Consider the following 14279-nt stretch of genomic DNA (forward strand, 5'->3'; position numbering starts at 1 on the left):
CTATTTTAATCTCCTTCATGAAAAAGATGTAATGTTCCCCAAATTTCTATCATTTAAGAATTGCTCCTGCAAAGAAGATGGCTGAAGATTTAGGACAAGCTAGCAATGTGTGCGTAGCTCTCCCTACCCCCACTCCACCCCCACTCCATGTTTTTCAGATCTTATGATACCTGTTGCTAAAGTGCCTCCAAACGTTTGAGCCCATTTATCCTCTAACCAGTAACAAGAGATTTGCCTTTATCCACACATCTGCTGATACTGAGCATTTTCTAAAAATCTTTCTCAGTCTTTTAGATCATCCTTAATTGAGGTTAAATGTGTTTTCATAAGTTTACTTGTCTTTTGTCTTTACTTTGGGAATAACCAGTTCATTTACATCCATTGCCTATTTTGAGGGTGGACATTTACATATTTTCTTACAGAATAGTAAAGGTTCTTTATATACCCATTGTAGCACCATCTATGGTAGTCTTTTCCTGGCAATTTAAATTGTTCTTTTTTTTCTTTTCACCTTTTGACCCCCTTCACCTGTTTCTCCTACCTAGCCTTCAATCCCTGCCTCTGACAGCCACCAGCTGGTTCTCTATATCTACAAGCTTGTTTTTTTTCTTTTTTCTTTCAGACTGTACATTTATCTGACTTACTTCTTAAGTATGATGCCCTCAAGGTCCTTCTGTGTTATCACAAATGGCAAGATTTCACTGTTGTTTATGGCTGAATAGTATTCCTTTTTATTTTGTTGATGGTTTCCTTTGCCTTGTAGAAGCTTTTCATTTTTTTTAGTTTGATGTAGTTTTCCTTGTATATTTTTGCTTTGGTTGCTTTTGCTTTTGGGGTATGATTCAAAAAGTCACAGCCAAGACCTCTGTCAAGGAGTTTATTGCCTATGTTTTATTTTAGGAGTTTTATGGCTTCAGGTCTTACATTGAAGTCTTTAATCCATTTTGAGTTAACTTTTTTATATGGTGTAAGAGAGGGTCCAGTTTCATTCTTCTGCATGTAGCTGTCCAGTTTCTCCAGCACTGTTTATTAAAAAGACTGTCTGTCCCCCACTGTATATTCTTGACTCCTCTGTTATAAATTAATTGACCATATATGGGAGGGTTTATTTATTGATCTGTTTCCAGATCAATTCATTGATCTCTATTGTATTCATTGTATTGATTGATCTCTATTCACTGGTCACAGTCTGACCCATGCCAGACTGTTTTGATTACTGTAGCTTTGTAATAAAGTTTGAAATCACCTCATACCCCTTTTTGAAGCACATTTCCATTGTATTTGGGGAATTTGCATTGTATTTGTAGTTGGAGGATTATTTTTGGTATGAAGTTATGCAGTGGATAAAGACTGCCTCTGCAGACTGACTCTGGGGAACAGATGTCATTCAGACACAGGCTTGGGAAAGTTAGTCTTCACTTTCCCCAGTATCTCCTCTCATCTAAAAGAGAACCTAGGGGAACTCAAGAAAGAAAAGACAGGTAGTGAAATAAGTAACATGGAATAAAGTTGGTCCTCAGGTTTTCTGACATGATAAAGGTCTTGCATTCTTAGGTTTATATGTTTTGACATACATTGTCCCCTTTGATACACACAGTGATGGCAAAGGAGGGTAACTAAGAATTTACCTGGAAGGGGCACACCTGCTGCAGCCAGAAGTCATGGCTTTCCACTTGACAGCTGGGTCAGTGAGTAGTCTGGCCTCTTAGCTTCCTAATCAGACCTGTAGTTTGGGGTTAAGTTACCAGGTGTCCATCTTACCACTGTAGGCTGCCTGCCTGCCACTAATAGAGATTTTGCATTTCATGTTATACCAAAACAAAATTTATTCCATAAAATAAAGCTTGAGGGGATTCCCTGGTAGTCCAGTGGCTAGGACTCAGTGTTTTCACTGCTGAGACCTGGGTTCGATCCCTCATCAAGGAACTAAGATCCTGCCAGCCTCACAGTGCAGTCAATAAATAAATAAATAATAAATAAAACTTAAAAAAAATCTATCCTCAGAGATACTGCAGGTTTGATTCCAGACCACTGCAGTAAAGCAAATATCATCATAAAGCGGGTCACATAAGTTTTTTGGTTTTCCATTGCATATAAAGGTTATGTTTATACTACACTGTAGTCTATTAACTGTATAATAGCATTATGTCTAAAAAAAAATACAATGGACATGCTGTAATTACATACTTTATCAGTAAAAAATGCTAACCATCATCTAACAACACAGGACTGCTGCACATCTTCAATTTGTGAAAAAACACAGTTATCTTTGAAGTGCAATAAAATAAGGTGTGCTTGCCTACAGAATTAGCCCTTTGTCATGCTCCGACCCTTTATTTAAGAAGTATCCATTCACATCTCAGTCAAATTTGCCTTCTTTTTATAATTTTATTTATTTATCTACGTTTGGCTGTGCTGACTCTTTGTTGGTGTGCTTTTTCTAGTTGCAGCGAGCAGGGGCTGTTCTTTAGTTGCAGTGCTCAGGCTTTTCATTGCAGTGGCTTCTCTTGTTGTGGAGCATGGGCTCTAGGGCATGGAGTATGGGCTTAGTTACTCCTCAGCATGCGGGATCTTCCTGGATCAGGGATCGAACCCATGTCTCCTGCACTGGCAGGGAGACTCCTTACCAGTGAGCCACCAGGGAAGCCCCCCAGTCAAATTCAGTAGACGCTTACACCTGATGTCACATGGTGAACATATCTTTCTAGCTGGATTCTATCCTTCTGCCTGTTCATTATTTCTACCTAGAAGTGTGTGTCCTCAGCTTCCCATGAGGATTCAGTGATGTGACATGCTTTCATTCAGAGTGTACATTACCTACAGCCAGGCTTTGACTCTGGGTAGCCACTGCCCAGCCAAACTTCCAGATTTCAGCAGTTAAATCTAATACCACAAAACCAAATGTAGGATGGCTCAGATCTATTAATATGCAAGGGAATGTTACCTACCCCAAAAGACACTAATGCAAACCCAAGATGATTAAAAGGCATTTCTTTGATCAGATCACTTTGGCTGCCAGAGACTCAAACCATTTCGGCTTTTCTTTTCTCTTTCCATAGATGTAACTCCTTCATTGAAAATTCCTCCGCTCTCAAGAAGCCTCAGGCCAAACTGAAGAAAATGCACAATTTAGGACACAAAAACAGCAGCCCTCCCAAAGAGCCTCAGCCTAAAAGGGTGGAAGAGGTCTACAGGGCTTTGAAAAATGGACTTGAGTAAGAACATCAAACCTAATGATACATTGAAACCTTTTGCCTTTCTGAAATCCTCAGGAGGGTCAGAGAAGCTAGTCTTGTGAGATAATTTTAGAATGTCTATTTCTGTAGCATGACTGCACCATAATTGAAGAAACCTTAAATGAGTCCAAAAGATAATGAACTCTGTCGGTTTCCATCATAGCCAACCATTGAAATAAGCCTGAAAAAGTAGTATATTTATATTTAACTTGGCATTGGATTTCACTTCAACAATGGTAGATAGGCATATCTGTCCTAGAGACTGCTAAAGAAGGGTTTAAAAACCTTCCCAAGTATATTATAGTAATGGTCTGTCCAAAATAAAACTTCCCTAGTGTGTGGTGAGATGCGTACAGTCAATGTCATGTGGAACTTAGATGGGATTCCGTGAGCCCAGACCCAAGACTCCACAGTACTCACCCCTCCCTCTTCACTGGTTTTGCTTTCCTGCACTGCCAGCCTCATGGGGTTCTCATTTTAGACCATCTGGATAGTATCAGAGGCAACTGCTGGAGCTTTCAAAATGTGGAAAGTTTGGAAAAATGCAGAGCCTCTCCCTCACCAGCTCTGCACTCCACGGAGTAAGGTTCAGGTTCTTAATCCCCCTGTTCAGGTCAGCATCAGCACCAAGGCCACTCATTGGTCATGGAGTTCATGATCACATCTCTCTTATCTTTACAGTGAGTATCTGGAGGGTCACCAGACAGAGCTGGACAAGCTGACAACTCAGTTAAAAGATATGAGAAGGAACTCTCGCCTGGTAGGTACTAATCATTAAGATGTTAACGCAGTGGGGTTTTGGGGTGGGAGAGGAGGCGCTGCTAAGTAACTTATCTTACTGACAGGCATAGGATGAGGAAGAAGCTTCAAGAAAAGCAGATCCAAGGGTCCGAGTACCATCTGCTTCCGGCTGTGTATTTTAATGCTTTATTCTTAATATGTTCCAGTATTTTCCAAGCATATTTACGCAGACAAACTTTGTAATCAGGAAAAAAATACTTAAAAATAAACTCCCTATACCCCTCCTCCCAAGTAATATAAGGAAATGAAAAGTTGGGATTTTCCTCTGGGAGATAGTGATGAACTGGGAAGCCTGGCGTGCTGCAGTTCATGGGGTCACAAAGAGTTGGACACAACTTAGCCACTGAACAACAACACCACCATATCTTTAGTGTTGGAATTTGGAGCCCAGAACTTTTATCTCAGTTTTTAAAAAAGTAATAGGTGAGTGATATCAGAAAGGGGAAGGAAGCTCAAGAGGCCGTTGTTAGGAGAAATCGGAGGAGTCCTTGAGCCATTTCAACTACACATGGTATTGTTGGAGATTCTTACAAGTTACCTCTATTCTGATGAATCTGTGAGGGCTTCTCTGCTTGAGGAGGTGTTTCTAATGATTTTAAATGGTTCTATTAAGTCCTAAATGATATTATGCCTTAATGTCCCAAGGCATCAGAAAGCCCGGGGAAAGTCTACATACACAAGGTACAGATACACATGAATAGCTGTTATCTTTTTTAAAAGATGTGCTAAAATGTATGTTGTCATCCTGCAAAGCCTGAAATATGCAGGGTCAGGGGCTTCCCTAGTGACTCAGTTGGTGAAGAATGTGCACGCAATGCAGGAGACCCAGGTTCGATCCCTGAGTTGGGAAGGTCCATTGGAGAAGGAAATGGCAGCCACTCCAGTACTCTTGCCTGGAGAAATCCATGGACAGAGAAGCTGGGTAGAGGTTAAATTCTTCATAGAAAGTTGAGGTTTTATATTCTAGTGATATTAAAGGATAAAGTGCTCCCATTTATGTGGAACTCACTGTGGAGTGGCCTTCAGAGCTTTTGAATGTCCTTGACAGTCCTCAACCGCAACAAATGTTCCTCTTTGGAGAACAATGGTGTGTGGATGGAGGAGCTTCCAGCGGGACCAAGTGTTCCATAAAAACCCTTCTGATGGGGGCTGTGGGCTTAGTGTACTGATGCTCCTATGATATTGTGACCCAGGAATAAACATGCTTTAAAGACAATTTGTGGAAAGCCTGTCACCACTCTCAAGGACTCTTCTTAAATATCAATTTTTATGTGTTTAAACAGGAAGGCAAGTCTTTTTTTAACACATGTATCACTCCTATTTTTCTTTTTTTTTTAATCACTGCTATTTTTCATGTTAACATTAAAAAAATTTTTTTTTAAGTGAAGATGAATTTCTGTGCCCCTCACTATGTAAGAGAGGAGAGCTCAAAGCAAGTGAACTTTTTACAGCTCCCAGGGGGCAGCGAGGACTGGGCAGGGTTCTGGAGACAACAGAATATAAATAAATACTAGCTCTTAAAAATATTCTTAGTGGTGTTTAAAATAACCCAGATTTTTGCTCTTTTAAAGCAAATGTAAAAAGTCCAACAGAACATTTTAGGGCTGATCATTATTTCACTGATAATGCAGAAATGCAGACAAAACCCTTCGATTCATGTCAATAACGGTTTTGAGGGAAATGTGTTTTAACCCGGATACTGTTTTTTTTTTTTTTTTTTTAATTTTAGGGTGTGCTATATGACCTAGACAAGGTAAGTTATTGTTCTGTGTTTGGGGCGTTGCTGGGGAAAAAAACCCTTCATCTTTGAGAAGTCAGCGATCTCCTCTTAGATCCAGTTAAGGTCCTAGAGAAAGAGTTCATGCTTTTATCTAATGAGGATGATGTAAATACTATGATCTATAGACTCAATAATATGTTTAAGGTCCCTTTTGTAAAAATGCCACCTGGTTTCAGGGCTTCTCCGTGTGCTGGTAAGTTTAAGAATTTTCCAAGGGTTTAAAGGTCCATACCTGTGTTCTCTCCAAACGGGAACTATCATATTTCATCAAATGGAAGACGTCTTTGATTAGAAAATCATTATCTTATGTGCCACTAAGAAAAAGAGTGATTCCAGTTAAATTATGGCACATTTCTTTCTCTTCACTGAGAATGTGTATTTTACATTTAGTGACAAACTCTCTTAGACCTATTTTAAATGTACATATTTTTTTAAAGTTATATACAATGCTGTCTCTTTCCATGCCTTTCTGTATATTTGAGACCTTTGATGCTGAATCCACTGTTTGCAAATATTTTAAAGGGTAATTAAGTTTAATATTTATAACTCAAATGGAAGAGGTGACACGTAACCAACTGTGATCATCTTGAGGCAGGCACAGACAGCAGCAGTTGTAAAATGCACCCCAATTTCAGAAACATTAAAATGGGGGTGAGTTCATCTTTGAACTGATAAAATGTCTTTATGAAAGAATTTAAGTATGCTCCAATATGATACTGTCCTGCCAGAAATCCAGGAAATTCCATTTGTTTGGCCTCCTTTGATGTTAAACATAAGGATTCTAAAAGCTAGCTGAAGTTCATCTTTCAGTGTATGTATTCAGTATTTTTAAAAAAATACTGTCTAAGTTGATACTAGAGAATCTTTTAAAGTAGTAACAGAGATAGAAGGAAAGGGGAACTAGTGAACAATTTCTGGCTTTTTTGAGTATGAGATAATAAGGATAGCCACACAGGGCTTCCCTGGTGGCTCAGTGGTTAAAGGACCCACCTGCCAATGCAGGGGACACAAGTTCCATCCCTGGGATCCCTGGTCCAGAAAGATCCCACATGCGGTGGAGCAACTACGTCTGTGCACCACAGATGTTGAGCTTGTGCTTTAAAGCCTGGGAACTGCGGCTACTGAAGCCTGCGCGTCCTAGAGCCCATGCTCTGCAACGAGAAGCCACCGCGATGAGAAGCCCGTGCACCACAACTAGAGGACAGCCCCCACTTCCTGCAACTAGGGGAAAGTCCAGGCAGCAGCGAAGACCCAGCACGGCCAAAAATAAATACAGAAAGTTGTAAAACAAAAACCTTTAATAAATAGCTACACATGTCTAATCAGTGAAACTGTAAATGTCTGTACTTTTTCAAACTTCTTCTTTTAATTCCAGCAAATTAAAACCATCGAAAGATACATGAGACGCCTGGAGTTTCACATCAGTAAGGTAATTGACGTTCTCTTGTCTTTGCCTGTTTTTCAGTTCTCGGTCACTAATCAGTATATCTTTGGCCTGAACGTAGCGTCTAGTCCATGGAGAACTTCTTATCCAATTGATTCAAAGCCTAATTAGCAGTTAAATCCTCCAACAGGCAGTAAAGTTGGAGGAAAAAAATAAGAATGGAGAGCCTGATGATCTAGCACATTTTTTACTCTGCTTCAGCTCAACAGATACTTAGTAAGTGTTTCCTGTGCATGTGCCCAGTGACTAGTGTAGAATCCAGCTTCAGTGTGGTCTGGTCAGAGATAAGATTGCACCAGACTGACCCTGCAAAGATCTTCACACTTGCTTAACTTTACACTTGGGTCCCACATACAACAAAGTTCCGTATCCTTCCTTGATAAAGAAGGAACCCCCATAATCTTCTTTATCAAGGCCTTTAAAATACTTAACCACAGCTGCAGTATAGCTCCCTCAATTTTTCTCATGCTCACTTAAGTTTCTTCCACTCTTCTTCACATGGCTTGGTTTCCAAGTTCCTTTTCATCCTCACTGTTTCCCTCTGTGTTCTCCAGTTTGTCAGGGTCCCTGATATCCAGCTCTGAACCCTACAAATAGTTGACTGATGGTCCCACCACCCTAGCATGGAGTGGGATTATCCCCGTCACTCTGGACACTGTCGGCAATATTGGCATAACCTAGAAACAATTTCCTTTGGAGGGCAGCTGAATCAACACTAGCAGCAATTCCTGTTCTCATCTGCGCCCATCAGAGGCACCCTCTCATCTTCCAAGTGTGGAGACTGGAGGTTTTAGCTATTCTCCCTACTAGGAGTCAGAAGTTTTACTTCCATTCTCTGCGACATAGTCACTGGACTGTATCATCTAGGTGAACCTTGACTTCCCACTCTGTGTAGTGAGCCTGGAGTTGCACGTAGTCAATCTAGATGATCCTAAGAATCCTTTCCAGTTTAGAATTCTATGATGATTTATATGTTTGTAAACACATGATAGTGCCCTTGTACATCCTTACTTTGAAAGGTATTTATTACCTTGGTAAATCTGAAATTGCTCCTATTTCTGTTCAACTCAATAAGTAAGACAATGACATCCATTAGAAGATATTGATGTGGCAGGCGAGCCTTGAAACTACTCTGTTTAGTTGGGAAAATAGCAAGAAAACAGAATTAGTATTAGGAAAAAGTGTATCTATCCATCTTACATCCATCATTGTAAGATATAACAATCTTAGTGGTTATTAAAGGTTAGTAACCCCCTATCTGTGGCATCTTATGCATGGATTCCTAACAAATCCTAACAAGTTACATTTTATTGACTCCATTTATTTGATGAGAGCCAATTCTAACTTATAGGACTTCCCTGTAGCTCAAACGGTAAAGAATCTGCCTGCAATACAGCAGACCAGGGTTTGATCCCTGGGTTGGGAAGATCCTCTGGAGAAGGTTATGGCAATCCACTCCAGTATTCTTGTCTGGAGAATCCCACGGACAGAGGAGCCTGGCAGGCTACAGTCTGAGGGGTCATAAAGAGTCAGCACGACTGAGCAACTCTCACACACACACACACACTGCTAACTTATAGGTAAGACAAATTCTTACCTACCGCTGGGCCAGTTTCTGCTTAGGTGAGTGCAACCAGCTAAATCCACCAACCCCAAAGATAACTAAACCCCTGCTTAGTTATCCTTTATGTGAAAGGTTAACTCCATTTGGCTAGGATGGACTAATATTTAAATGAAAATAAACGTGTATAATGAATCACTTTGCTGTATACCTGAAACTAACATTGTTAATCAGTGATACTCCTATATAAAATAAAAATTAAAAATAAATAAAAATAAGGTATTTAAAAAATAAATGAAAACAAGAATAAACTGTTCTTTAAATGCAAAGTCGTATACTAATCATTAGGGCTATACCAGTGGTCCAGTAAGCAGTTTCCTTATTGAGAGGATTATAGTCTCAGTGACTTTGGAAAAGATGTTGAAGGGCCAGTCCCCCAGGAGGCCACACAGGTGAGGCAGCCAGGCCTGCATTAGAAGAGGTATCGGCTCCTGTGTTTCTGAGTCTCCAGGGGACCATCCACATCAGACAGTCTGCACTGTTTATTTAAATTTTCAAACTCCTTGCCCATCCCTAACCTACTAAATCAGCATCTCAAAGTGAGGCCTGAGCATCAACATTTTAACAAGCTTACCAAGTGAGTCTTAGTTTGAATGTATGGAAACCACCCTCAATGCCAGTCACCAGCCAAAGGATCTTATCAGCAGATATGCCACCATCCCTTGGGTCCTATACCTCCCTCTTATTCAGGGACAAATCCACCAACCCCAAAGATGAAAGACTGTTGTTCCTTCCAGAGTTTTGACTATTCCTTTCAGAAAAGTAGAGTGAATTGTCAAATAGCAACAAAGAATCCTTTACTCAAGAGAATCATCTTCAGTCTCTTTAACATTCATGTACTCAGCTAAGCATCACTGACATCTGTAGATAGAGAGCAACTATGGAAAATTATACCATTAACAGGTAGTAGTAATAATGCTTTTTAGTGATCAGCCAAAAGTTTGCCTTCAGGACAAAAGGGGAATCTTAAACCCTGAAATCCATCATATTCATCTCCACCTTCTTCTGAATCCACAGCTTATAGCCTCCTTTTACAGAGAACAAAATTTGTACTGAAATGAAAAATTCAAGTAGTCCTGGGTCGATAACTATCTCCCAGAAAATAGAACATCTAGTGATATCATGCTTTTTAATCTGCCTGAAAATGCCTATAGTTAACTGAGATTGGTATATTGATAATTGAAAATATTCCAAGAGACTGTAGAGATAAATATCAGGAATAACTTTAGGTTTTCTCTGCGTAGGTACTGTTGACATTTGGGGATAATTCTTTGTTGTAGGGGGCTGTCCTCTGTAATGTTTAGCAGCATCCCTGGCCTCTACCCATTAGATGCGAGCAGCACCTCCCAGTTGTGACATTGGAAAATGTCTCCAGATGTTGCCAGATGTCCCTTGATATCACAATCACCCTGGATTGATTGAGAATCACTGCCTGAGAAGTACTAAGTGACTATCAGGCTTATCTAATAAGTATGATCAATAACCACTTGCAAAGAGTATATTATTATTTAAAAGCCTAGGCATAGAGGTGTTACAGAGAAATGTTCATTTCCATTCCTCGCATTTATGTTTTTAATTGTGGTGTAATTTACATGCCAAAAATGTCACAGTTGTTATGTTCAGTTTGATAAGTTTTGACAATCATGCTTCACTCTAATTTTAAGAATAACTTACCATTGTTTTCTGTCTTTTGTTGAGCCACATCTTTACAAAAACCATTTTCGATAAATAGTCTCAAGTTCTTTTTAAAAAGAATTCTAAATCTGGATGCGTGAATATCAACTGGTCACACTCTCTCTTAAAATAAAGTGATAATAGCCCAGTATATGCAAAGTCTTCACATCAGTGTGATACTGTACACACTCTTCCAGTGTTTGTTCCTTGTATAAGAGTCCTGTCTTCATTATCTAAACCTTATCTCACTCAGTCCACCAATGTTTAGTTCATTTTCATTTCATGCCATTTGAAAAGAAAGCTCAGAGTAAAATCTGGTTTGAAATAGAAAATGGATCTTAGTGGCTAAAGCAAAAATGATGGGTCTGTCTAGAAAGGATGGCACTGCTACAAGAGTCTGCTTTTGAGTTCAGAAACATAAAGCATCTTGAACTCTTAGCCATGGTCAGTGTCCCTTCCTTCAAGTCTGATAAATATAGATCGTGTTCTTGTTTTGTTTTGATTCTGGCAGGTAGATGAACTCTATGAAGCTTATTGTATCCAAAGACGCCTCCAAGATGGTGCCAGTAAAATGAAGCAAGCCTTTGCAACATCCCCTGCCAGCAAAGCTGCCCGCGAGAGCCTGTCAGAGATCAACCGGAGCTACAAAGAGTACACAGAGGTATGTGCCAGCCTGCTCAGCTGCTGAACTCCACCTGGCCTCACCTGAATTGAATTATCAAGAACCATTGGGTTTCCCAGGTGGTGCTAGTGGTAAAGAACCTGCCTGCTGATGCAGGAAGTGTAAGAGACACAGGTTCCATCCCTGGGTTGGGAAGATCCCCTGGAGGAGGGCACGGCAACCCACTCCAGTGGGCTGGAGAATCCCATGGACAGAGGAGCCTGGCGGGCTACAGTCCACGGGGTCGCAAAGAGTTGGACACGACTGAAGGGGCTTAGCACACAAGCACCCCCAAGGACCAGGCGTCCTGCAAGCTCGTTCTACTCTTTAGAGGGAGAAGTTTTGCTGTTTGCCTGTCTTGCATTTTCTTGAGGCCATCGGTGCAATTTTTTAAAATGGCTCTTGGGTGGTATCGTTCGTGGTATTTTGATTCAGCACCTTCTGTAAACTCCACAGCACGTGACTTTCTTGGTCTGTGAGCATCACCTGTCAGGCATGCCCCTCCTAGTGTAGTTGTAATAGGCTTGTTCACAGAAGTGCAAATCCACAGGGTTTTAAATGCTGTGAAGCCGTTCATAGGACAAGTGTTCTACTTCCTTTTGTGTGCAGTCTATGTACAAGTAGACTACAAAGGCATGTTAAAAATGTCAGCAAATGAATGAGCCACAAATGGGCTGGTTCTGCTCATTGAAATGCACTTCCAGATTCTGTAGTGTACAATCCATTCTAGCTTTATCCCTGCAAACTGAACAGACCTTGTGGTTAAGATGGCCCCCCTAGATGTTGGGTTCACTAACCTCCTGCCTATGCTTATTTTATTGTAAGAAATTTCTGTTCTATCTTAAAGGAGGCAAGAAAAAGCATCATGAACAGAAGCATGCTTTCCTGCTTTCTGACTGTCTCTGGGGCCCAAACATATGACACAGAGAAGTCTTTGCTCCCCCAGGGGTCACCTGATAGCAGTGTCTGAGATGAAATGACTGAATTATTAAAACCTTCTCACTGTCCCATGTGTCTTTGTTTAGAGATCCAATGTCATGAATGAAGTCATTGGCCTGATGAGGGTCTACTGGACGGTTCCCAGGTCTGAACATCCATCTCAGCCCTGGGATGGGAGGGACATCTTAGATGACTTGCCACAGGATCATTTCCTGTGTAACCCTCCAGCCCCGCCTCTTGTCTGAACCAGCTTTGTCTTTTTTCATGGCCTAAAGCAGGGCTTCTTCACCTAAGTTCCCCTTTCGAGAGAATGCTTTTTGAATGCATGAAATAAAACCCATAGAAATTCAAAGGAAACAAATTATATTGAAATATAGTTAATTCAGTATTGTCAGCACAGTGATCAAAATATTTTTAAAACCAAATGTGTGGTATCGTACAAGACTGCTGCTTTATGAATACATCGAACTATAAGATTTAGCAGTGGCTCCAAGAACTATTGAAATCTCCAAGTATTGAAATGATTTCTCAAGGTGCCTGCAACAATTGATGTGACATAAACATGGACTTTTACTAGATCCCAGTTGCTGGTCCCAGTCGTACGGCTGTGGCTTATTTTCTTCATTCATGATATAGAGACATACTAGATTTCAGTTAGAGGTTAGTGGAGATAGCAACATGGCATTTTCTTTTTCCCCATCCAAGTTGATGGAGCACAGGCTAAGACTCTCTGGCTTAGACGCAATCCTAGTTCAGGAGACCTCGTTTCCACACATCTCTGAAATCAAAAGAGCAGTTGCCAGTGACAGTGGCCATTCTCAGTACACACGCCAAAGACAGAGCAGCAGCCTGTGCCTGTCCTAAAACTTTTGCAGGGTGTTTCAGAAACACCCACCCATGGAATCCTGCTCAATGTTATGTGACAGCCTGGATGGGAAGGGAGTTTGGGTGAGAATGGATACTTGTATGTGTATGACTGAATCCCTTTGCTGTCTACCTGAAACTATCACCATTATTGTTTATTGGTTATACTCCAATATAAAACAAAAAGCTTTAAGGAAAAAAAAAGAAAGAACCACCCCTGGTCAGGTGCCAAGACACAACATCATATTTGCTCACAAACTCAAGGTGTTGTGTAGTGTAATTTCAGCAAGAGGAGAAGGAAGGCCAGGACATCAGTAGCTTCCTACCTCACTTGACATCAAGTGGATTTGTGTCTTCACATAACCACAAAAAACAGGGATTTTATCACAAAGAGGGTTTAGTTATCGATGGTTCTGGGAGCCTTTTGCAATGGCAGCAGTGTTCATCCAGGGCTGCCTGGGGGAGACAGAAGACAATTCTGACTGTGGGTGTCCTCAACTGTTGAACTAGCTATCCCCTGCCCCCACCAAGTTTCCTAAAGACTCTGGTCACAGTCCTGACATGTACGATAACATCGTTGATATATTTCTAGAAACAGTAATGCATTCCTTCCCAGAGACACCCAGTGCTCAGAGGAAGAAAATTGGTTTACAAAACTGAGACTTTGTTTTTACAACTTTCCAGCTGCACAGAGTTCAACCTCAGGAAGTTTCCCCCAGCTTCGCTGAGCTATTTGAGGTACTGGCGTTTAAGAGTCAGAACCCCTAGCTTGCAAGTCAATCCTGAAGCCCTCTGGAAACAAAAGATCCAAATGGAAGCAACCCCTCGGCCAGGCTGGGAGGGGAGTTTAGGGGAGAATGAATATACATGTATGTATGGCTGAATCCCTTCCCTGGCCACCTGAAACTCACAACATTGTTAATCGGCTGTACCCCAATACAAAATTAAAAAATTTTTTAAAGGATAGCATATGGAAGCAGCCCTTGTCCACACTCACCGATCTGCCCAGGCCACAGGCCCAAGCCCCCAAAATGTGATGGGGGAGGAGCCTGCAGATGCTGCCCCGGGGTGTCTGTGTGGGGCAGGGGGCCAGGGGCGCATGCGCAGGAGGCTGGCACAGGGCCTTCTGCTCAGAACAGCAGAGGTCAGCTGTGTGCTGTGCTTAGGCGCTATGTCGTGTCCGAGTCTTTGGGACCCCATGGACTGTAGCCCACCAGGCTTCTCTGTCCATGGGATTCTCCAGGCAGGAATACTGGAGT

The 14279-nt window shown here is 41.2% G+C and overlaps 1 protein-coding gene across 6 annotated transcripts in view; it reads left to right on the plus strand.

Moving 5' to 3' along the window:
* RIPOR2 (RHO family interacting cell polarization regulator 2) overlaps positions 1 to 14279 on the plus strand; it is a 207028-nt gene that overhangs the window by 157182 nt on the left and 35567 nt on the right. For all 6 annotated transcript variants that reach the window (XM_043449926.1, XM_043449928.1, XM_043449929.1 and 3 more), the window contains exons 3-7: positions 3060 to 3215; positions 3918 to 3996; positions 5767 to 5790; positions 7193 to 7246; positions 11068 to 11217. In XM_043449926.1, coding sequence (XP_043305861.1) covers positions 3060 to 3215; positions 3918 to 3996; positions 5767 to 5790; positions 7193 to 7246; positions 11068 to 11217 — 463 coding nt within the window. The remainder of the gene's footprint in view (positions 1 to 3059; positions 3216 to 3917; positions 3997 to 5766; positions 5791 to 7192; positions 7247 to 11067; positions 11218 to 14279) is intronic.

Source organism: Cervus canadensis, chromosome 28 (genome assembly GCF_019320065.1).
Source record: "Cervus canadensis isolate Bull #8, Minnesota chromosome 28, ASM1932006v1, whole genome shotgun sequence".
Lineage (NCBI taxonomy): Eukaryota > Metazoa > Chordata > Mammalia > Artiodactyla > Cervidae > Cervus > Cervus canadensis.